This window comes from Passer domesticus, chromosome 3 (assembly GCF_036417665.1).
Source record: "Passer domesticus isolate bPasDom1 chromosome 3, bPasDom1.hap1, whole genome shotgun sequence".
NCBI lineage: Eukaryota > Metazoa > Chordata > Aves > Passeriformes > Passeridae > Passer > Passer domesticus.
In genome coordinates this window covers 2,710,416-2,733,576 of record NC_087476.1, presented here as the reverse complement: position 1 = coordinate 2,733,576, position 23,161 = coordinate 2,710,416, and the positions used below count along the sequence as shown (strand labels likewise).

Here is a 23,161-nt window from a genome sequence, read left to right as displayed (position 1 = left end):
GATATGCTCATGGCTGTGAAAATTGTATTTAGGACATCGAGTCCTTGATGTCTGAGGGGAACAAATCTCGGACAGTGGCTGCCACCAACATGAATGAGGAGAGCAGTCGGTCCCACGCAGTCTTCAAGATCATCCTCACCCACACCCTCTATGATGTGCAGTCAGGGGTAAGAAAATCCAGCTGCAAGGTCCAAATGTCAGGCTGGGATGTGTCTCTTGCTTTAATGTATTTCACAGGAAAAGAAATGCTTCTTTGGAAGCAGCAGTTTGTAGTACTAAACATAAAATAGGTGAAAAATAGAAATACACCTGAGTGTACCTTTGGTGATCCCCTTCCCGTGGTTCTTTAATGCAAATTGATACAAATTACCAGGTGTGTAAATTAATGCAAATTTGTATCAATTATCAACTTTCTAAATTGAAAAAAATACTGATTTTAAATATTTTGCATTGTATGCCGTTAATGCTTTTATGTGTAAATATTAAATATTGAAAAAGCATTTAAAGCTGCAAATATCTTGATTTATGCTTCCTTATACATAAATATGCCTTGGAGGGGTGTGTGAACTACATTATGTCAATATTATTTAGTCCTCACAGAAAATGGTGATAAACTGGAATTGAAACGAGTATCTTTAAACTTCATTGATAGATTCTGTGCTTGGACAATTCTTTAATGTTTTCAAAGCCTTGGAGAAATTTTGAGTGTTTACAGATCAAATCTGAGCCTAAATATTGCATATATTGGAAAGCATAACAAGAATTTGGGCTTTTTTTCCCTCCTAATTTTTTAATTTCCACCAGTCTTCTTACCACATAAATTTACTCATTCTTTATTTGGATTTTTTCCCCTTTGCACTTCAAATCAGCATCATACTGTGCTGAATTTTTTTTTGATTTTTCCATAATTTGTCATTCCAGTTTTGCTGTGGCTCTTGTGCATGCTTTTCATACCTGGTTTTTGTGTGGTGCTGCTCAGCCTGGATGCAGCGTGGCTGTGACTCTCCATGTTCTCTGCACCTTCTAGTGACCCCTGTGTGAACTTCTGCAACAGATTTCCCTGTTCTCCCATCTGCTGGTCCTTTCAGTCCTGGAAACGGCATATTCCATGATCACATCATATTAATTTTTGAGAGCTTATTGATTTTAATTACCCACTCATTTATGGGGACTCAGCCCTTTGCATTGGGATCCTGGGGTGCTGAAGGTGCAGATGCTGCAGGAGAACATGATGTGAGCAAGCTGTTCTCAAAGGCAGTTGGCTCTCCAATTTCAAATTGATTTAGGGGGTTCATGGAGTGTTTCAGAATGTCATTTTGGGTCAAATGAGATGAAAGTATTTGTAACAAAATCTGCATTACAGGTTTACATACATAGCTGGGATCGTGTTCCAGGACGCTGATAAGGATAAAGGAGACTTTGCAATTGTGAAAATTTATGTAAATTAGGACATGCTTCTCAGCAGGTTCATTCCTGATCACTGAAAAACAGAAGAAACTCTGGTATAAAATCCAAGGATTTTGGGAGACTTGTTTTCAAGATGGGATTGTGAACCTCGTATCTCTGCTTGTCTCCCTTGGCATAACTCTGAATTTTTCATGGTTAATTGGTGTGCCCTGTGTACATCTCCTCTGGAGATTTCTGAGATATTTGAAGATGCCAGAGTACCTGACTTCACAACATCCATGACTTCCCTGTTGTTTCTGGAGCAGCAGGTAGTGACTTAGCACAGGACACTGTTCAAATCCAGCCATTCTCAAAGGGGCTGGAACAAGAGTTTACACCAAAAATGAAGTTTGATTGCTGTTGTAAAATACATCAAACAGTGTAACTTGATTGAAGTGACCTAACAGGGGCTGTTCTCTGGTTCCTTCCCCAGACATCAGGTGAGAAGGTGGGCAAGCTCAGCCTGGTGGACTTGGCAGGTAGTGAAAGGGCAACTAAAACTGGTGCTGCAGGAGACAGGCTGAAAGAAGGAAGCAACATTAACAAGTAAGACTTTGAGATTATTTATTTTGCTTTTTTCATCACTATTTCCTGCTAAATACAGCCTACTTTTAAAATATGAAGCTCCTGTAGTCAATTTTCTCCTTTCCTTCTCTCTATTTCTCCTTCTGACAGGCAGTACTCTTAGATATGGGAATAAGATCTCCATCTTTTAAAAAAATATTTGTGTTCCTGCAGCTGCCATGAATTTCATTGTGAAGACCTGATTATTAAGACTGAAAACACACTGAAAAAATAGGAGTGGTGCTTTTGTGAAGAAAGAATGATCAAAATTAAACTAGGAATTTTTTCCTCAGAGCGTATTTTCAGAGAAAAAGTCACTGTCTAAATATGCATTTTACTTATGAATATTTACCCTTGCTAATAACTGTTTGTGTTCTCTGGGCAGATCCCTCACAACTCTGGGGCTGGTTATTTCTGCCCTGGCAGATCAGGCTGCTGGCAAGAACAAGAACAAATTTGTTCCATATCGTGATTCTGTGCTCACTTGGTTACTTAAAGTAAGTAAGGGGTTTTTTTAAAATCTTCTTTTTTAAAATGAAATGAAAGAGAGGAAAGGGGGAGAAGGGTCTCATTGAATGAAATCAAAGTTCTGTGCTTTTTGCCTCATTTTCTGGGTTTGATGTTAACCATAATTGTCTTTGGAAAATGAGCTGGATGTAAGCCATTAGTATCTCTGCAGACTAAATATGTGTCTTCTGCTGACCTGCAATGGCCTAAGGATTAAGGAACTTTAAAGATAAAATTAAAAGCAGTGTATATTTTATGGGTCAGTGTAAGTACAGCTTCACACACAACCTTGGGGCTAATTTAATTTGGGTTATTTCTGCATACAGCTGATTTTACATACTGGTATGCTAAGCTCTGAAGATGTTGATTAAGACAATTACCTTTTCCTAATTGTCTAATTTAATTGTTCAGATATTTTACTTTTGTCAGCAGAGTATAATTGCAGGGCATTATCCCAGTTACAGTCTGAGGAACAGGTCAGGAGACTTCAGAGATGCTGTTCATGTAAATGAGCAGTTAAATCATTTTCTGAACTGTACAGGACTCTTATTTGGTCTTTTTTTGGGGGAAAAAGGAGTGTTTCATGGTGGCACTTGGATGAACATGTGCACAGTCTAAATGAAGAAACCCAAATTGTTAAATATGAGATCTATATAAGTCAAAGTTCTTTTTTTTTCCCCTTGTGCTCTGTTTAATTATTATTCATGAGCAACTGAGATACTTATTGGTAGAAAGAAATAATCTGAGAAGAAACTGATTTGTAGCATCACCAGCCTTTCTTTGTCCTCTTACTTTTTTGTAGGTGCTCTGGCTTTAGTTTGTTGTCTTGGCTTTCCCACCCTTTCTTAGCAGTGTTTTTAGGTGTTGTTTAGATTTCACATCCCTGGCATTTAACTGCATGGAAGGAAAAAGACAAAGTGACTTGCAGGTTGTACAGAAGTGTGGAGATTAAAAAAAAAACCAACACATTTTTTCTTGCAGAGATTTGATAACACAGTTGAAATCAATGCTTAAGTAAAACAAAATCCCTGCTCTTGTAACCTCTTGACACACAAACCTTCATTTTTCTCACTGCTGCCTTTTAATGAACCTTTTAGCATGACTTGTGAAATTATTTATTCCCAACAGATCTGCACATCAAATAGCCACATAAAAATCTAAATGGCACAACACAAACAGTATCTGAATAAAACAGGTTCTCACAGCAGTTTTCTTGCACTGAGGCTTTTTCAGTGTTTAAATACATTTTTGCCTCTCTATATTTACACTGAGTTTTTGCTATCATTTAGAAGGAGCAAATAATTTTTTTTGTCTCTCTGCAATTTGGCACCAAAAGTCCTGCACAGCTTCACTTCTCCCCGGCGCGCTCTGGGTTCCTGATGTGGCTGCAGCAGGGTGGAAACCTCCCTGATGGATTTCCAGCCTTGTTGGAATTAGTTCTGCTGCTCCATTTCTAAACAAATCCAGGGAGCAGACTGCAATTCCTGTTCAGCACCTGTCTGAGGCATTGTGGCCACCGTGCAGTAACGGGAGCCCACTTTTGTTCTGCCTCCTTTCAGGCAAACCCTCTTTGTGTCCAACATCAGCCACAAAAGGCTTGGGGGCTTTTGGGGTTTTTTAACAAACAAGCTCTGATTGGAGCTTTGTTTTGAAAGGGGGAACATTTAAACTTTTTTTTTTTTTAATCAGAGATCAAAGGAGGGATTTATTCGTTTAAAGGGGCCTGTTTGGAGAAGCCATGAGATGGTGGGCTGAGCTTCCTCCTTGGCTTTCAACTTGTAATTATGGTACCAAAGCAGACTGAATGTGTTCTAACTGCAGGAATCTCTGTCATACAGTGTCTCTCCACAAATCTGAGAAATCAGTTCAGGAGACCTCAAGATCTGACACTCTTTTCCTAATTTTGTTGAGGACTTTAGACAAAAGTGACATTTTGAAAAATACCATTGCTTGAGCAGTGGCATCAGGTTATGTGCAGGGAGCACAATAGCTTTGCCAGTTCTGTAACTTCTGGGTTTAATCCAATTTTATTGGCACAAACATCTTGTTTTCCCTTGTTAATCAGAATCCTGGTGGCTGCTATTAAAAATGTCATTTCTAAGCTCTACATTTTGAGTTGTTTTCACAGTGATCTTACTGCTAGAGGAGAAAAAGCTGGTTAATTCTTAGAAATAACTTATTTATTTCCATTCTGTTTCTCTAGCACATGCAAGCCCAGCCTTGCCAGGCTGGTTTACAGACTCTCCTCACTAATGAGAGGCTGATTTGCTATTTTTTCACCTTTCTTGCTTATCACTAAAGAAACCAGTGAAATCAGCACAAGGGTTTTACACATAAAACTTTATCAGACAGTCTGGCATTGGGCTTGAATTGCTACAAGAGGGACTTTGCCCAGTTTATAATGGGTGTATTGTGGGTTCTGGTGTATCACTGTTACAGTGTTCTCAGCTGCCTCTACAGCAGAGCTGCAATTCAAATAATGAATTCATCCTATTTTGGAGCTAATTAGTGCAGTGCAGGGCATTCCCAAAGTGCAAACAGTTAGGCTTGGTTTTGGAAGGGGAGTACCTGGCCAGCTCCCTGCCAAACTCCAGCTTTTTATGCAGAACAGGGATTGCAGTTGCAGGGTGTCATTCCTAATTTTTGTCCAGGAAATCCCATGGAATGATTCATTTGTGCTCCTGTTAGTCTTAAAGTTTTCAGTTAAAATAACATTTCTGTGGTACAGAGGGGACCCTCCCAAGCCATGGATTAATTTGGAGTAAACACTGGCTAATCCTTGGATGAGTAAAGTCACGGTGAGATCAGTCAGCAAGCTGTTCTTTGCTGCTGATTTCTGTATAAATACACTTACCTGCCTGTGCTGACTGTGTTGAACACTATAAATATACAGAGATTTACATTTCATATGAGTTCCATGGCCTTTTGCATGACCAGAGACAGCCAAGTGCTGCCAACAGCCTGCCTGCTGTCAAACTGGTTTAGGCATCACGCAGTCAATAGGAGAGTCTTGGGGAAATACTTAAAGGGGCATTTGAATGATTGCTGGGGAAAGCTCCACGTGTGTTTTGGAACTGAAATGGTTTGACAAGCAGCTAATGCAGATTGTTCTAATGGCAATGCCTGACCTACATTTCATGGGTTATTGAAGATGAAAATTAAGAGCGTGTTTTGTCTCAGAAAGGGATCTTGGGTAAAAAACAAATAAACAAAAACCCACCCCAAAATTCCAAACAAACCAAAGAAACCAAACTGCCACTCAGAAAAAAAAAACAAAAACTTGCTGCCCAATTTAAACCAGAATATTTTATCTTCATGTATCTATATTTGGCTGAAATTGTAAACCATAATCTTATGGTCAGTAAAAAGATTGGATCCTTCCTTCCTCATTTCCTTCCTTTCTTCCTTGTTTCCTTCGTTGCTCCGTGCCCTTCTTCTTAACCAAATTCCAGGAGGGTAATTCCTTATGTAACTCAGTTCAGATTGTGACCTGTGCCAGTGGGAGGAAGGGATGGCCCCGTTCTGAATGTTTATAGGAATAAAATCAGCTATATTGTTTATGAAGAGATATTTCAGTAATTTATTTCTTGCAGGCATCTGTCTTCTGGTCTTTAAAATGAGATAATCTTAATTCATCATGGTTTTTCCTGAGCTCCCTCAGTGGCATCTGAGAAGCTCAGTGCTGAAGTGTTTACATTTTGGTTTGTAAACCTAAGCAGAAAACATAGAAAGAAAACTTTGAATCCTTTAAAAAAGGAATTCAAAAAGCCCAAAAACAGGGCCTCTTTTTCATTCCTATTGAAAAAAGCCAAGAATGTCAAAATCCAAGAATGACATTTCCAAAACGACCTTTCAAAAACAAACACTGAAAATCACGACCTTTCCTTAACTTGCACAGCTTAAACTCTTAACCCATCAAACCAAAAATAAAAATACTGATTCTAAACCACCCCATATTCCAGGACAGCCTCGGGGGCAACAGCAAGACAGCCATGGTGGCCACGGTGAGCCCGGCGGCCGACAACTACGACGAGACGCTGTCGACGCTGCGCTACGCGGACAGGGCCAAGAACATCGTCAACCACGCCGTGGTCAACGAGGACCCCAACGCCCGCATCATCCGCGAGCTCCGCGAGGAGGTGGAGAAGCTGCGGGAGCAGCTCACCAAGGCTGAGGTACAGTCTGGGAGCTTTGCAAATCCAGGGAACCGCCCCACCAAGCTCAGCCGGCTCTGCGGAGGGAATTTGTCTCGGTTCGAAAAGATTGGTGTCTGCTGAGGAAGGCTGGAGTGTCCATTGAAATGGAAAATGCAAGCCCTTTCTCTTTGAATTATGGTTTGGAAATTAAGGGGCTCTTGGGCAGAGATATGGGAGTAGGAATAGCAGTTCTTTACCAGGAAAATTAAAAAAAAAATACAAATGCAGTAGTACAGAATACGACCTGACACCCTGTTGGTCAGGGTGTTGGTAGTAGTCCAATTAAATGGTGGCAGCATTCCTCCTGGAATGACAGATGTGGTTCTTCTGTAGAAGGGTGGAGTTTGCCTCTGAAGGTCCAGTGGTGGTGTAGATGGGCCTGGTCTTCCTCTGGGAATCTGGTGAAGAAAGCTGCTCCTCTGGGAATCCAGTGGGAAAAGGTTGCCTGTGGTGTTCCAAACCTCAGGTTATATCCAGGTAGGAGTGCTTGGCTCCTCCCTCTGGGTGGTGCATCTCCCAGTGGGATGGTGTAATTTTATCAGTCATGCAGTGGCACTCACTGACCCATGAACAGAAGATATTTCCTAGAGGGAGGATTGGTTATGGGAGAGATAAAGAAAAACTGCCCAATTAGCAGGAGATAACTGCTTCACCTCCAACAGATGGGAATAGAAAACACACCCCCTGCTACATCTTATAACCTAAGAATTCCATGAGGGAATGTTGCAGGGCGTCCAGGGGATGCTTCCATCTCCCTTTATATAACATTTTTACATTTTTCTGTGTGTCCATCTTGAAACACGGTTGTTCCTTGAGATACTGAGCACCTTGTTGAGCATTCTTGGTTTTACTCTGTGATGCAGAGGACATGGAGGCATGGATAGTTCCAGTTAAGACTGGGTGATTTTTAGACAGAGCTCTGCCGATATATTTTAAGAATTCAGCATGGCCACATCCTGCGAGATGTGACTTCAGTTAAATAAAGTTTTCTTTCCTGTTTGCAGCTGTTGAATCTCTCACAGGCACTAGGCAATATCTCTCTACAACTCCCAGAAGGGAACTTGTAGCCAGGTGGGGTCGGTCTCTTCACCCAGACAAGCAGTGACAGCATGGGAGGACACAGCCTTAAGCTGCACCAGGGGAGATTTAGGCTGGACATTAGGAAAAATTATTCACAAGAAAGAGTGATTGAACATTGGAATGGGCTGCCAGGGAGGTGGTGGAGTCACCATCCTTGGAGGTGTTTAAAAAAAGACTGGATGTGGCACTCAGTGCCATGGATTAGTTGATAAGATGGTGATTGGTTTGATAAGGTCACAGATTGGACTCAGTAATCTCCAAGGTCTTTTCCAACCTATTCTGTGATTGCTTCTGCAGTGAAATTTCAAGAGAAATATGGTCTAAAAGTTAGATGAAGGCCAAAAATTAGTGTAATTCTCAGTTCTGTTCCCAAAGGGACAAAGCAATGGTGATGTAATCCCTGTGGTTTGCACTTCAGAAAAATTATGATTACAACATTTGCATCATGAGGTATGCAGGGAATGCTGGCTGTGATACTGCAAATGACCTGTGGATTTTGGACTCTTCTCATTTGAGCTGCCTAATGTGCTAAGCATCCACTGTGTGTGTATCAGTTTCTTTAAGGTGTGTCAAGTTAAATATCATAATATTAAATATCTAAAAATTCCCCTAAAATATCAGCCACAGTCTTAACAGTACTCTGAGAGTTGCAAGTAATCTCCATTTGTTTCATTTTTAGTATTACACCCAAAATAATGGCAGCTGTCCAAAGTAATGAAGTAGTGTTTCCTAAGGATGAAATAATAAATATTTCCTTTCCCAAGTATTAAAATCCCACCCTAGTTGTCGTCCCAGTGGCATTGACAAAGAGCAGGGAAAAGCCAGAGCAATTTGCTGTTAAGAGGCTGCACAGTAAAGGTCAAACCCCACATTCACAGCCTTGTGCTCCTTTCAGTTCATTACATTTGTTGCCCATCTAATTGTTCTTCCAGAAATGTGCATAAATAACTTCCTGAAGTGAACAAAAGCACTGACTCATTATGACAGGTTGCATTTTCAAAGCTCATTTCCAGATATGCCAAGTTGTGGGGTTTGGGTTTTTTTTACTTTTTGGGGTCAGTGTCCTTTTCTCTCCTGGACAGCCAGAACAGAACTTGACAGTTGACTTTCCCCTCACAGAGTAAGGAATTATCCTCTTTTCCCCTTTTCTTTTATGATCTGTGCATTTTGATTTTTTTTTTTGGTTGGAATTAATATCATGTTTTAATTTGTCTGTACCAAGGCCACCAGCTTGTCCTTCCTGAGCCAGGAATTCACCTGCTTCCAGCAGAGAAGCAGCCTGTGGGTCTGGGATCAGGCTGGGCCCATTTCTCTGGGGTTTATTAGGGCATTGTAAACAAAGAGGAGAGTTACCCAGGTCATTGTGCACCTGAAATGTGTGAAAACGTTCACTAATTGTCCAAAGAGATTGACAAATTGAACCAGATACTTGAGAGTATCTGGGCTTCATCATTCTGCCCTGGTAGTGCCCACCCCTTTGCCCTGATCATGATTTTTCTGGTACTATGAATTTTTGTTCGGGAAATTGCCTTGGCTTCATTTCCCTTTCTGTGTGGAATTCACAGAATCATGGATTGGTTTTGGGTTGGAAGGGACCTTAAATCTCATCCAGTCCCAGCCCGTGCCATGGGCAGGGACACCTTCCACTATCCCAGGCTGACCCAAGCCCTGTCCAGCCTGGCCTTGGACACCTCCAGGGATCCAGGGGCAGCCACAGCTTCTCTGGGAAATCTGTGCCAAGGCCTCACCACCCTCACAGCCAGGAATTTCTTCCATCCAATCCTGCCCTCTGTCCATGGGAAGCCATTCCTCCTTGTCCCTCCAGCACTTTGTCCAAAGTCTTTCTCCCTTTTACCCCATATTCAGGTATTCAAAGGAGAAAAAGCCCACACAGGACACATCAGCTGACAGTTCCTAGACTGTTGTGTCTTGAGGCAGAGGAAACTCCTGTCTTAAAACTGGATTTTCCAATCCTGGCACTTGCTCCTTTTCTTGAAGGAAGTGCAGTGTAATGAGGCCACTCTTTGATCTGGATTCCTGTGAGGAGTTTTGGGTTTGTGGTAAGGAAATGTCTGATGCTGGAGGACGATGCTCCCATTGTTTAATTGGCATTGCATAAATGCCAACCAGCCAAACCCATGTTCCTTGTTAGCAGTAATGAAAAAATGACATGAGGAAGTCCACAGGCTTTTTGATCAAGGTTAGTAGAGGAGGAAGTGCCAGTATGGAGGTGGAAGTTTAAGAGTCACAGAATAGTTTGAGTTGGAAAGGATCTTTTAAATCTCTTCTAGACCAGCCCCCTGCCATGGGACACCTTCCACTGTCCCAGGTTGCTCCAAGGTCCATCCAGCCTGGCCTTGGACACTTCCAGGGATGGGGGAATGCTGATACCCTTTTAGTTTTTGGGGTGTCTGGTGGGTGGCCATGGGAATATCTTATTCTTAAGGTAGTCCTTTGGAACATGGGGTAGTTTGGAACATGGGCCTTTGAATATTTTATCAGACAAAATTCCAACTGTGGCAAATTAGCAAGAAAATGGAATTTCAGTGTCCAGAAGCACATTGTAAAGCTTCCTTTGATATTCACTCTGTAAAATGCATGTAGAGATGCAGAGGTGCATAACCAGCAGAGCTGCATTTTTCCTATAGAAAAAAAAAAATGCACACATCGGGCCATTTAAAAATGAGCAATGAAAATATTTTGGTGGCATGGCAGTGTACTGAGATGTGAGGTTTCATTTTGAGAGTTTGACAGCTGAGGGGACGTAGCCAGAGCAGCAGGATCTATAAAAACAAAACTGGTTTTGGTATGAGTCACTTGGGATGTAGAGATAAGATTAGTCTGTGTGTGAGTATCTTTCTGCAAATCTGCCAGTATCATGTAATTGGTTTGTGTTGAAGTACATAAACTCCACGTTAACATCTGTACTTGAAACTAATTAAAAGAACTTTTTGCTGGATTCTGCCTTTACGTGCAATGTGTGTTTTTAAGACCCCTTTACTTACTGCTAAGTGTGCCTTGAAAAATGAGTCATGTTGTCTTTATTCCCCCATCTGTGTGGCTGCAGAGGGGAAAAAAACACAGAGCACAACAAGCTTTTCTTGTTTCATTTGCTTTTATTCCTGCAGGCTATGAAATCACCAGAATTAAAGGAACGATTGGAGGAATCAGAAAAGTTGATTCAGGAGATGACCGTGACCTGGGAAGAAAAATTACGAAAAACTGAGGAGATAGCTCAGGTTTGCTGCTTTCTTTCCTCCTTCCCTCCCCCCATTTTTTTATGAAAAATAGGTTTGTTTTCTTTGTCTGTCAGTTCATAGAGGTTGTCTGAGTCTCTCCCCACATTTATGGGTAAGTAGGTCAAGCTTGCTGCCCTTTTGAAAAGCTTCACTTAATTCCTGTGATAGATGGGTGCCTCCCAGATTACCACTCCAGTGACAATAATAAATTGTCACTGTATGCAAATGGAGGAGTTATTTAAAAAAAATTAAAATAATCCACGGATGAGAGGATTATAGGGGTTTTTATATTCTTCAGGCAGTAAAATTGTTTGTGATGAGGGAGCATTGAGAGCATTCAGTGCAAGGTTATGGACTGAGTGCCTCAATGCACCAGGCAAAGGGCATTCAGAATGATAAAAAATAGAGCTATCGAGGATCTCTGTGTGTTTTAATAGCTCCTAAACTGATATTTAGGGCCTCAGACCATAACTGGAGATGATTACCTTGGAAAAATGATGCAGGTCACCACGGTTGTTGCATGACACTCCTGGTTCTTCCCACACAAATGCTGATGTGTATATTTGCAGAGGGGAGCTTTGGAGGGGGAGGACTGTGGGGAGGTGATGAATAGTGTGTAATAAATAAGGGGAGAATGGAGCCTCTGGTACAAAGCCCTCTTGTAGATGCCACAATCAGAATAGACTGTGTTGACTTTGGTTTTAAAGATCCATTGTAAGAAGTGCTGCCTGTGACTATGAGGGCTTCCTGCCTTTCAGTGCAATTCCTCCCTGTGTATAAGGGTGGAAAAAAAAAAAAAAAAAAAATAATAATAGTAAAAAAATCCTGCTCTTATCCTACACAATAGTTTCTAGGCATTGAATGTGTGAGGAGGTTGAAAAACTGAAGTAATGGGCTCAGCCCTTCAGACTAAATGTGCCTTGATGTCTGCTTTAGCTCTCTGCCTTTCTGTCTCTGAATTCCAGCCTGGTAGGATGTTTCAGAGCTGGGAGTTTCATGAGCCTTGAAAAAGGGGTATTTTTTCCAGAGGAGGGATAAGGACAAGTGTTTGAGCAGCACAGGCCATTTCAGGACTGTCTGGAAGTCAGTGGAAGCCACTCTGTCACTCACCTGGACAGGGGAGAGATGTAACACAAGATTCCTGGGTCCAGATAAGGACAGGGAGAGATCAGTCATCCATTACTGTCACAGGCAAAACTGATTTGACTGGGGAAATGAGTTTAATTTGTTACCAATCAGATCAGAGTAATGAGAAATAAAAACAAAGTCTTAAAACGCCTTCTCCCCTCTTCTCCTTTTTTCCCAGGCTCAACTTCACTCTTGATTTTCTACTTCCTACCCCCAAGTGGGACAGGGTTATTGGAAAGGGGGCTGTCCTCTGTTCTCCACATGTTGTCTTTGCTGCTTTTTCATATTTCTGTCAAATTGTGTCAGGGTAGACAGGTAGGATGGAGAGATATTTGTAAATCTGTGAGGAAAGGATGATTCCTAATAGAGAGCAAGGACCATCAAAGAGGCATCAATAAGAGTTGAAAGCCTTAAACACCAGCCACAAGAACAGGCAATTTTTCACATTTTCAGTGAGCATTTGACATACTTTTAATGTTTTTTTCAGCGTTTAAGTTAATTAACACTAGGTCTTGAGAAAAAATTAACAGGAACTGGCTCTTTTTCTCTCAGTTAATCCTATGAGATTCACATTGTGGGCCAAGTTCTCCTTAGGGCAACATGTGCTTTATCTCTGCAGATAATAAGGATTTTTGTGAACTTCAGAGCCTGGCACTGGTGATCGGAAGAGAGATCTTTGACATCACACTGCAGTTTCTCCTCTGTTCTTTGTTTTCTCTCTCTGTCTCACACACACACATGACTTTTCCTTACAAGGACATCGTGTTGGGTTTGTAAGCATGTGGGGAGACAGGGAACAGAAAATCAAGAGCGAGTTGTGCCATTTCTTTGCAATTTTTATCTTGATTAGACCTGGTACAACTGAGCAGAGCATGATCCTGAATATTGTGACATACTCAGTTTTTAAATATAAAGCACACTGATAGGTAAAGATAAACATTCCAGGATTATTCCTGCATTATCTAATTGAATTTTTACAAAAGTCTCAGCAGCATGGGGAAAGCACTGTAGGTCTCTTTTCTGGTTTTTTGCTTATTAATTTCACTGTCTCCTATTTCTGCTTCCCCCAGTAATCCTGTGAGGACCCCCCCATAATTGTTTCTAATTTTTATTTTTTTTTCAGCGAGTCTCACTTCAGTTTCTCTCTGCTCCTGGGAACAATTCTCAACTTTTCTATCCCAGTGGATTTTTTATTTTTTTGTAGAAGAATCCCTTTCTGTTTCTAAGTCAGAAATGTTTAATGTTCCTCTTTCACTGTTCTGGTCTCACCCAAACCCTTCCCTTTGAGAGATGGACATTTTTGCACAGTAATGCTTTGTTGGGCATTTCTATGAAGTCTTTTGACAAGGAACAAAACACCATCCAAAATGCTGCTATTCTTGTTCAGCAGGAAGTGTTCTTTGCATTACTTAAATAGCAGGTTGCCAGTTTTTTGTCATTTTGATTGCTCTGGAACAAAGGATAGACATGGAGCTTGGCTTGGCAAGGATTTAACTTAACTTCTTGCTTTTTAGCTGGAAAGGGAGAATAAAGGGCTCTAGAGATGGCTTTGTGGTAGCATTTTGCTGTTCCAGTGAGGTCATGGAGAAGCTCTGCAGTGCTGCAGGAGGCTGCTCCCAGCTGCTTTCATTTCCCACTGGGGATATGGGAATGTGTGGGACCAAAGCTCGGAGCCAGAGGGTCCAGGAGAGGAGGAATCACAGATACCCCTGAGCAGAGCTTGGTAGAACTGAAGCTTCTGTGCCTCACCTGTTGCAGAAGAAGGAATTTCCTGTTCTAGAAGCATCAATCCATCATTTTTGCCTGGTGGCTCCTGCAGATGGGAATGGATTTCCGAAGGGTTGGGCATCAATCAGCTCAGTTTTGATGGCTGCTCTCTTACAGGAGCGTCAGAAACAGCTGGAAAGCCTTGGCATATCCCTGCAGTCCTCTGGAATTAAAGTTGGGGATAATAAGTGCTTCCTGGTTAATTTGAATGCAGATCCAGCTCTCAATGAACTCCTGGTGTATTATTTAAAGGTAAAAATATATCTTTGTGTTTCAAAATTTTGTAATGTCAGGCCTCTAGTTCATTTGGCAGAGGTGTATTTGGAGAGTTCTTTAAAACTCTATATCTAAAAATATTAAGATTTTTATAAGTACAACCTTTTTATTTCAAATGTAATTCTTTGATGCACAGGAAAAGTTTTGGGATTTGATGTTTTTGTTTGTTTTGGTTTTCTTTGGCATTTTTTTAAAAGACATTTAGACATGTTCTTTTTGAGAAACTGTACTGTTCTGGGATGAGTTTTTAATTGTTGGTTGGGTTTTTTTTATGCAAACTTTCACCAGCTTTTACCCATGAAATTGTTTTATATGAAGGTTGGGCATATCAGTAGTCAGCTTCTCTGTGTGTAGTCTAAATTCTGCCTGCTGTCTTCAGTTTATGAAATGCATTTTTAATCCTTTTTGTGCAACTTGCCAGAAGTGAAAAACAAGTTCTGTTCTGCCTCAGCACTTCTGATGTGCAGTCCCTGTTTCTGATATTAACCATCAAACACATGATGTGACTTTTTCACCCTGTGCTGAAATATTTGGGCAGATTATTGTGGCTTTTACCAATTGTAGATGGAGGACTCAGGAGGAGAAGCAAGGTACAGCCATTTTAAAGTCACATCTTGGGGTGCAAATTCTAAACATTTCACAGCGAACGTCAGCAGTTTGAGCTTCACATTAAATCATTCTGTTCCCTTTGAAGTGGGGTAGTAACTCTCAAAACAGCCACAAAATCAGCAATTAAGCTGAAAGATGGTTTTAGTTTAGTCAGTCTTAGGAAATATGTGATCCTCTTTTATATCAGCCATCCTGGCTCTGCGATATCTCAGTAGAAACAAGGGAAAACACTTTTTCCATGTTGTATCTGCTAAAAAAACACATTAAAAAGGAGAAAAGAGCTGAGGTTTTGAGAGAGGTTGACTCTTTCCCAGGCAACTTGCACATAAAAGCCCAGAGTGTGGCTCAGCTGCTAAATCAATGACAGATACTGGGACAGATCCCACTTTGTCCCACTGGTCACTGGGAACAAGGACAAGAGCAAGGCAAAGCCTTTGGTCCATCAGTACCAGCAGGAAAAATATCAGGTGGTTCTGTGCTCTTTTCCTTTGAAAACTCCCTGGGATAGATTTTGTCTCCTTCAATTAGTCTTTGTTATTTTTTTAATAACTCAGATTTGTCTTTCTCCTGGGGAATTTTGGTGTGAAAATCCCTGTGCTTTGAAATTATTGTGATAAAATTACTTGCAGCTGTTTTTCCTAAAATCATGAGATTTAACTCTCTTGTTTATCAGAATATTGGCCCACTTTCTCTCTGAGCTGTGTGTGCACCAAGTACTGAAAAGCAACCTACACTGACCTGTGTAAACTATTAAATCTGTTCCTCAAAAATTGCTTGGAGATGCCTAAAAAAGAGATTTCTGTCCCAAAAGGGGGATCCAGCCCTGGCAGTGTGGAGTCCCCATCCCTGGAGGGATTTAAAAGCCTTGTGCAGGTGGATCTTGGGGACATGGGGCAGTGGTGGTCTTGGCTGTGCTGGGGGATGGTTGGATGGTCTTAAAGTGTTTTTTCCAACCTCATCAATTTTATGTGTGGGGTGATCCTTCATCTTCCAAATCCCCCATACCTTGAGTATCCAGGAATTTCCTAAGCTGTTGCTGATCTAGGTGGAACCTCCATAATCACCATGGATCTGCCACTGAGAGCCTCTCTAAATTCCTGCCAGAAATCCTTTATTCCTTTGGCTTCTACAATATTCCAAGGCACTGGATTCCTCCATTAAATCATAAAATTCTCTTCATTTTCATGTTTAACTGTTGCCTGTAAACTTTCCTGAGTGCTCCCTGCTTGTTATTGTAAGACAAAGTGTTGATTTGCTTCTCTTTTTCCCTTGAAGGGAAGTATTGAACAGCTGTGAAATTTTGGGACCAGATGACACAACACATCCAGAAGGAGAATGAGTGAATTAGACCCAGTGAACCTCTGCAATCCATCATTAACATCTGAATTAATTTTTCCCCAGGAGCACACGTTAATAGGCTCAGACAACTCTCAAGATATCCAGCTGTGTGGAATGGGAATTCTTCCTGAGCACTGCATCATAGACATCACCCCAGAAGGCCAAGTAATGCTGACCCCTCAAAAAAATACCAGGTGAAGGAATAAAATGCAGCCACAGCTGTTTGATAGTTGTCATTTTATCCAGTATTTTATGATGCACAAAGATACTTGGAAAACAAACTTCTCTGTCTCCTTCGTATAAGAAAATTTCTGCTTTTACATTTTAATTGTCACCTGTTCTTCTGTCAGCTCATGTTCCATTCCAGTGTGATTTCTCTCAGGGAGGGTGTTTGTAGCCCAAATTTTTAAAGAGGGGATGAGTAAATTACATGTGCTTTCAGCAAGTAGATACTCACTGATTTGCAGCTGTGTAGATGTAACTCCTATCAAAATTTGAATTAATTTTCTAGGAGATCTGTTGATATGCAAAGAGCTGCTGAAGCATTTGTTGCTTTATTCAATTAAGTACCTCTACTTGAGAAGCAGCTGGCATATTCAGATTGATCACAAGATGACATGCAGAGTCAGCATCTCCAACAACTTATTGGTAATACACAAAATTCAAACTTTGCACATTTACCCTGATTTGTGACTGATCCTGCTTGGAGCAGATTGGAGTGGGTGACACCTGAGATTCCCTTCAAATTTGAGTTATCCCACAATCCTATTTTCAAACTTAATCTGACTCAGAAATAAAAGTAGTTTCTGATTATTTTAATTAGTGCCTTTAAGCTGTTCATGTAGCTTAAAAGGTGTCTATTGCCTTATTAAAATATTCCTGTTTTGTGTTTGTATTTCAGAGCAGTGTGCAAGTGGTTTTTTCTTGTGACTCTTTTTTTCAGGCTGCTCATTTTTAAGCTCTAATTTTGCCCCCCAGACACATCTGTAGTAATATCTGTCTAAATGTACTGAACTTCATGAGCTTAGGAGGTCAAAAGAAGCTGAATTTGAGGCGTGTTATGAAACAGCACTGGGTAGATCAGTGAATTTTCTGGGAATATTTTGCCTGTTTGCAATCCCTAAATCTCTTCTCCTACCTTTACTTGTTGCAGTAATGAAATACTGGGAGGGGAAAAAAATGAAGCTTCATATAAATATATTTACTTTAGATTTTTACCTTTTCACAGGACATTTGTAAATGGCTCTGCTGTCGTGTGTCCCATCCAGCTCCACCATGGAGACAGAATCCTGTGGGGAAACAACCATTTCTTCAGGTAACAAAAGTTATTCCAGGAATTGTAAATTGGCACCCATTTTTTTTTGGGTTATGGTACAAGGAAAGGTGGAGATTATAAAAACAATACTGATGTTGGACTGGTTTTTAATGCTAAATGTTATTACAGGATCACTGGTAGATCTTTTCTATTCAAGACTGTGCTTTGAAACCCTCTGAAATACCTCAAAAATCAGTGGATTTGAATGATAATCTAAAATGTCATTGCTTTATTTCATGCTTAAAAGGAGAACCCACATAAACAGTGAGATATCACTTCATTATTGCCTCTAAATTATTTGGGTGCAGAATGACTAAAAAAATGTTATGATTATCTAAACTGTATCATTGGTAGCATGAGGTACTTAATTATGAGAATGTAGAACGGATTAATTAGTTTACCTTCTGCTCCTGTTTTTGCCCTGAGGAAAATTACACCCACAGGAGATCAATAAAATTTGAAAGAGAAAAAAATCTTCTGATTTGGAGGGTCTAATGAATTTTAACAATATTTGAAAGCAACCCTGTGTTTTCACAGCTGAGCAATTAATAGCTCTCTAAAAATGGTTTTCTTATTTAAAGGCTGAATTTGCCAAAGAAGAAGAAGAAGGCAGATCACGAGGATGAGGAGCGGGACAGCTCCATGAAGTGCAGCAACAGTGTGGAGCAGCTGGATATAGATGGAGACAATTCCAGTGAGGTGTCCAGTGAAATTAACTTCAGCTATGAATATGCCCAGATGGAAGTCACCATGAAGGCTCTTGGTAGCAATGGTAAGTAGCCACAAAAAATTATTTGGGAATGTGTACAAAATATGAGGATAACCACAGACTTTTCCCTTATAACTTCCTTTTGGAGAATTTTTCTTGTGAATGACTCATCACAGTCATTTTTGTGCTTGAGGAGGGAAAAATAACCATGGCAGACTGTTTGATTTGGCAGTTCTTGCTGAGGGGAAAGCCAGAAGTGGAATGCTGGTGGAACTGCAGTCTCAAATCAAAGTGTTTTCACTTGGCTGTTTATTTTTCTTGTGTTATGTCTCACTCAGGCATTAACTGCAGTGATTTCTGTCTCTGAAACTGTGTTTTTGAGTTTTTGTGGTCTCATGTAGCTGTCCCAGAATGACATTATTTTGGGAAACAGGAAGACCTTTTTTTTTTTTTTCCCCAGCTTGGGCTTTCCCTTTTCTTAATTCTCCTAAATCATCTGCCTTGTAAACATTTGTTTTGCTTCAGAATTCAGCAGCACTTTTTAAATACACACTGCAGCAAAACCAGAGTCTCTCTTTTGATCTGATACCTGCACTCACACCACGCATCCAGGACGCTCCTCAGCATGGATTCCACTTCAGTATTTTCTTTATTTTCAATGTCTGCCTAGACCCAATGCAGTCAATCCTGCAAAGCCTGGAGCAGCAGCACGAGGAGGAGAAGAGGTCAGCTCTGGAGAGGCAGAGGCTGATGTACGAGCACGAGCTGGAGCAGCTGCGGCGCCGGCTCTCTCCCGAGAAGCAGCATTTCCGCAGCATGGACAGGTTCTCCTTCCACTCCCCCAGTGCCCAGCAGCGCCTCAGGCAGTGGGCAGAGGAGAGGTGGGTACCCCCCTGGGACCATCAGGGTCGTTCAGTCAAATTTCTGCAGCGAATTGGGCAAGATTTGCGTTGTGCTGCCATTGTGGTGGGTTTCTGTGGCGGGGCTTGGGGAGGACACGGATAAAATATTTATCTAAAAATGACAGAAGGGACATCAAAGACCATCCAGTTCCACCCCTGCCATGAGGAGGACACTTTCCACTATCCCAGTTTGCTCCAAGCCCCATCCAACCTGGCCTTGAACACCTCCCGAATAACCAGACCTACAGTGGTAGAAAATATGAGAAATAATGAGTTCCTGCTTTGTTATTAAGGAGAAGCTCTGTCCTGATCAGCAGCAAATTTAACTAAAGATGAAGTGACTGGATGAAATTTGGAGGCTCCTATGTGAGTTTGTTCTTTCGTGGGTCATGCATGACTCAGCTGCTGGAAGGTTGTTGTTCCTCTTCACTCAGATCCAGCTGTCTGACCTGGGCAGGTTCTGGCAAGCAGAAGAGTGCAAATTAAAAAAAAAAGGGAGTAAGAGGATGATACAAAGAATTTTAATCCAGATCATTGTAAAAATGGTTTAATAATCACAGAGGAGTCACTGTCCACTCTGCCTCTTCCTGGGTGATGGCACTGAGGTTATTTACTTCAGCCCCTAAATAATCTTTTCCACTATTGCTGCCAGAAAGAGCAGCTGCAGGAGGAAGATGAAACCCTAAATAAACGAGTGTGGTAAAGACATTGCCATGAAAAATACAGATCTAATATATATGGATAGAAAAGCAACTTTGGAAGTAAAAAATATTTCAGACAGCGTGACAAGGTGCTAGCTGTGCACCTGGGATGTTTTGTAGCACCAGATTCCTGGGCTGTACAGCTGCCACTCTCTCTCACACTTGCCAGGAAGGCCAGTGAGCAAGTGGGTCATGTCTGAATAAACCTTTCTCTGTAACATGGAACATCCACATCTGTGGTGGGAAAACTCTGGAATGTGTCACATAATAGCTGCCTGTTCAGCAGATGCATGGAGAAGTCTCCAAAGCCAGCAGCATCCTAATTTTCATATTGCTAAATTCATACAGGTGGGTGGGGGGGTTTTCCCTATTGAAATGTAATTTCATACACCTGATTTTGGTGTTAAAAATATAAATTATATAAATGTAATGATAAAATTATTTTGGTGTGAAGTGACCTGAAACCCTTTCCAGTTCCACCCCCTGCCATGGGCAGGGACACCTTCCACTGTCCCAAGTTGCTCCAAGCCCTGTCCAGCCTGGCCTTGGACACTTCCAGGGATTCAGGAGCAGCCACAGCTTCTCTGGGCACCCTGTGCCAGGGCCTGCCCACCCTCACAGCCAAGAATTCCTTCCCAATATCCCATCCATCCCTGCCCTCTGGCAGTGTGCAGCCATTCCCTGTGTCCTGTCCCTCCATCCCTTGTCCCCAGTCCCTCTCCAGCTCTCCTGGAGCCCCTTTAGGCCCCAGAAGGGGCTCTGAGCTCTCCCTGGATCCTTTTCTTCTCCAGGTGAGCACCCCCAGCTCTCCCAGCCTGGCTCCAGAGCAGAGGAGCTCCAGCTCTGGAGCAGCTCCTTGGCCTCCTCTGGACTCTCTCCATGTCCTCCCTTTGTTGGGAGCCCCAGAGCTGGACCCAAGGATGTTGTGTAGGGCAGTGTCCAAACCTCTGCACAAGTTCTGGTGAAATCCAGGGCTTGTGAACATGAGGTTGCTCCTGGGTTTTCTGGAGGGGCTCACCTGTCCAATATTTGTAGCAGCCCCCTATGTCAGCTGTCCCTTCCCTCTCTAATCCTCACCCACAAGCTCTCAGTTGCCTCCTCAACCATTTATTTTGCTTTTCATGAACCTCATGGTTTTCCCTGTCTCCCCTTCCCAATCCCATTCTTGCAGGGAAGAAATGCTGACCCACAGCCTGAGGAAGCTGCGAGAGCAGATTGTTAAAGCCAATTTGTACGTGAGAGAAGCCAATTTTATTGGAGAGGAACTGGACAAGAGGACGGAGTACAAAGTGACCCTCCAGATCCCAGCTTCAAGCCTTAATGCCAACAGCAAGGTACAGTCACCCTGGCTGAATGAAATGGTTGTTTAATAAGTTTGTCCCTCAGTGTTCAGGTTTCTGTTACTCTGACTGTAATGGTTGAGTTAGTTTTCCACTAATGTGCATTAAATACATCTCTGCTACATCCTTGCCTTATTTTATACCATGAAAATCTGATAATATCCCTTAAAAGATAAATGTTTTGGTGCGTGACCTTTCCCCTGGTGTTGAAGTTCCCACTTGCTGCTGTTGCAGAGTGACAAAGTCTCTGCGGGTTGGGTAACATCTATTGCAAGTGTTTACCATCCCTTTGTGGACATTTGACTTTGCATCATCCCAGTGAGCTGCAAAAATTCTGCCATTCCTGTTATGGAGGGAGGAACTGGAGCAGAAATTATTTCAATTATTTGTTCCCAGGCATCTTAGAAGTTTTAGAAGGAGGGATCTGAACCCTCTGAGACTTCTGTGTCTCCAAGCTGGTGTTATTTCTTGAAGCTAAATCAGTATTTTGGTGATACTCAGACTGTCCTTAGTGCAGTAGATGGATTTTATTCCAGGATTATAATTTTTGTCAGTTGTTTTAGAAGTTTTTCTCACAGTCTTCTGGGGAAGACACATCCAGTGACAGGATGATAAGGGGTCTGCACTAGTGGAAAGTTACAGGCAGTATTCATTTTAGCTGGAACTCCAGGCCTGCTGTAACTTGAGGGTGTTTGTGAAATGCTTAAATGTTCCCATTTCTAACACTTATGCAAGGTGAAAATCCAAGGAAACCAATGCCTGTGGCTGTGATTAAAACTTCCCAGTTAAAATGAACACCAATACACTGTGACAGCTGAACTCAGAGCCTGTTACACTTAGATTTGGCTGTTCAAGCCAGAATAAAAAAAGAAAGACTTTTCCCAAAGATATTCTCAAACTTGTGTTAATTTTAAATTCCTTTTTCACTGTTGTGACACGAATTCCTTTTTGGCATCCCTTTAATTGTTTCCCAGAGAGGTGCAATTCTCAGTGAGCCTGCAATCCAGGTGAGGAGGAAAGGGAAAGGCAAACAGATCTGGTCACTGGAAAAGCTGGAGAATCGACTGGTGGATATGAGGGACCTCTACCAGGAGTGGAAAGACTGTGAGGAAGACAATCCAGTAAGTAAAAAGCACTCCTTTAATTACATTCCTGTTACATTTTCAGGAGGATTGTTGGGTGGAGGTGGGGAGGGAATATGCAAAGAGCTGAGTTTCCCTGAGGTTTTGCTTTTCTTAGTACTGAATTGATGCTCAGCATTTCATTAACCCTTATCTTGTCACTCTGATCCCTGTCTGCATGCATAGTTTGGTGAGGGAATGGAGCACACAATAGGAAGCTGCAGGTGACACAGCAGCAATTAATGTTCAGGAATCTGGCAAAGTTAAGGAGTAATTCCTCAGGACAGGTTTTACCCAAAATAAAATTCATTTCCATTCTTCTTGTGATCTAATCTGGAGTCCCTTTTTCTTTCACTGGGCTGGTTGTGCAACACTTTAAAAAGTGTTTCCTGGGAGGTTTGGTTTCCTGACAGACTCTGGATTTGCTTGCAGGTGATGAGAGCTTATTTCAGGAGAGCTGATCCCTTCTACGACGAGCAGGAAAACCACAGCCTTATTGGAGTAGCCAATGTTTTCCTTGAGTGCCTGTTCTATGATGTGAAGCTTCAATATGCTGTTCCAATCATCAATCAGAAGGGAGAGGTTTGTCATTCTTTATAATTTATCCTTACTCAGCTGTTTAATTACAGCCTGTGGATCCTACTACATGGAGTAGATAATTTCCAGTTTCATGTAAACAAGTTCTTCACTAACAGTGTGGAATTGTATAAATCCCATAATATTTTACTGGAGTTTTCAGACAGCTCTGAATCCCAGCAAGGTGATTGTGAAAGGAGAAAGCTTCCTGAGCACCTTCCTGAGGGAAATAGCCCAAAATAAGTCCTTAGGATGAGCTATAGCTCCACTGGTTTCACTGCTTGCCATCAAGGAAATAGGTTCTTAAATATATTCTGTAAGAACAACTTCAAAGGCAGCAGAGCACA

General features: G+C 41.6%; 1 protein-coding gene across 5 annotated transcripts in view; it reads left to right on the top strand.

Moving 5' to 3' along the window:
* Positions 1-23,161, top strand: part of KIF13B (kinesin family member 13B) — a 120,207-nt gene that overhangs the window by 53,824 nt on the left and 43,222 nt on the right. For all 5 annotated transcript variants that reach the window (XM_064411562.1, XM_064411561.1, XM_064411560.1 and 2 more), the window contains 13 exons: positions 33-167; positions 1,880-1,992; positions 2,396-2,507; positions 6,480-6,692; positions 10,922-11,032; positions 14,045-14,179; positions 16,214-16,344; positions 17,379-17,465; positions 18,047-18,237; positions 18,845-19,055; positions 20,949-21,111; positions 22,092-22,238; positions 22,671-22,820. In XM_064411562.1, coding sequence (XP_064267632.1) covers positions 33-167; positions 1,880-1,992; positions 2,396-2,507; positions 6,480-6,692; positions 10,922-11,032; positions 14,045-14,179; positions 16,214-16,344; positions 17,379-17,465; positions 18,047-18,237; positions 18,845-19,055; positions 20,949-21,111; positions 22,092-22,238; positions 22,671-22,820 — 1,899 coding nt within the window. The remainder of the gene's footprint in view (positions 1-32; positions 168-1,879; positions 1,993-2,395; positions 2,508-6,479; positions 6,693-10,921; positions 11,033-14,044; positions 14,180-16,213; positions 16,345-17,378; positions 17,466-18,046; positions 18,238-18,844; positions 19,056-20,948; positions 21,112-22,091; positions 22,239-22,670; positions 22,821-23,161) is intronic.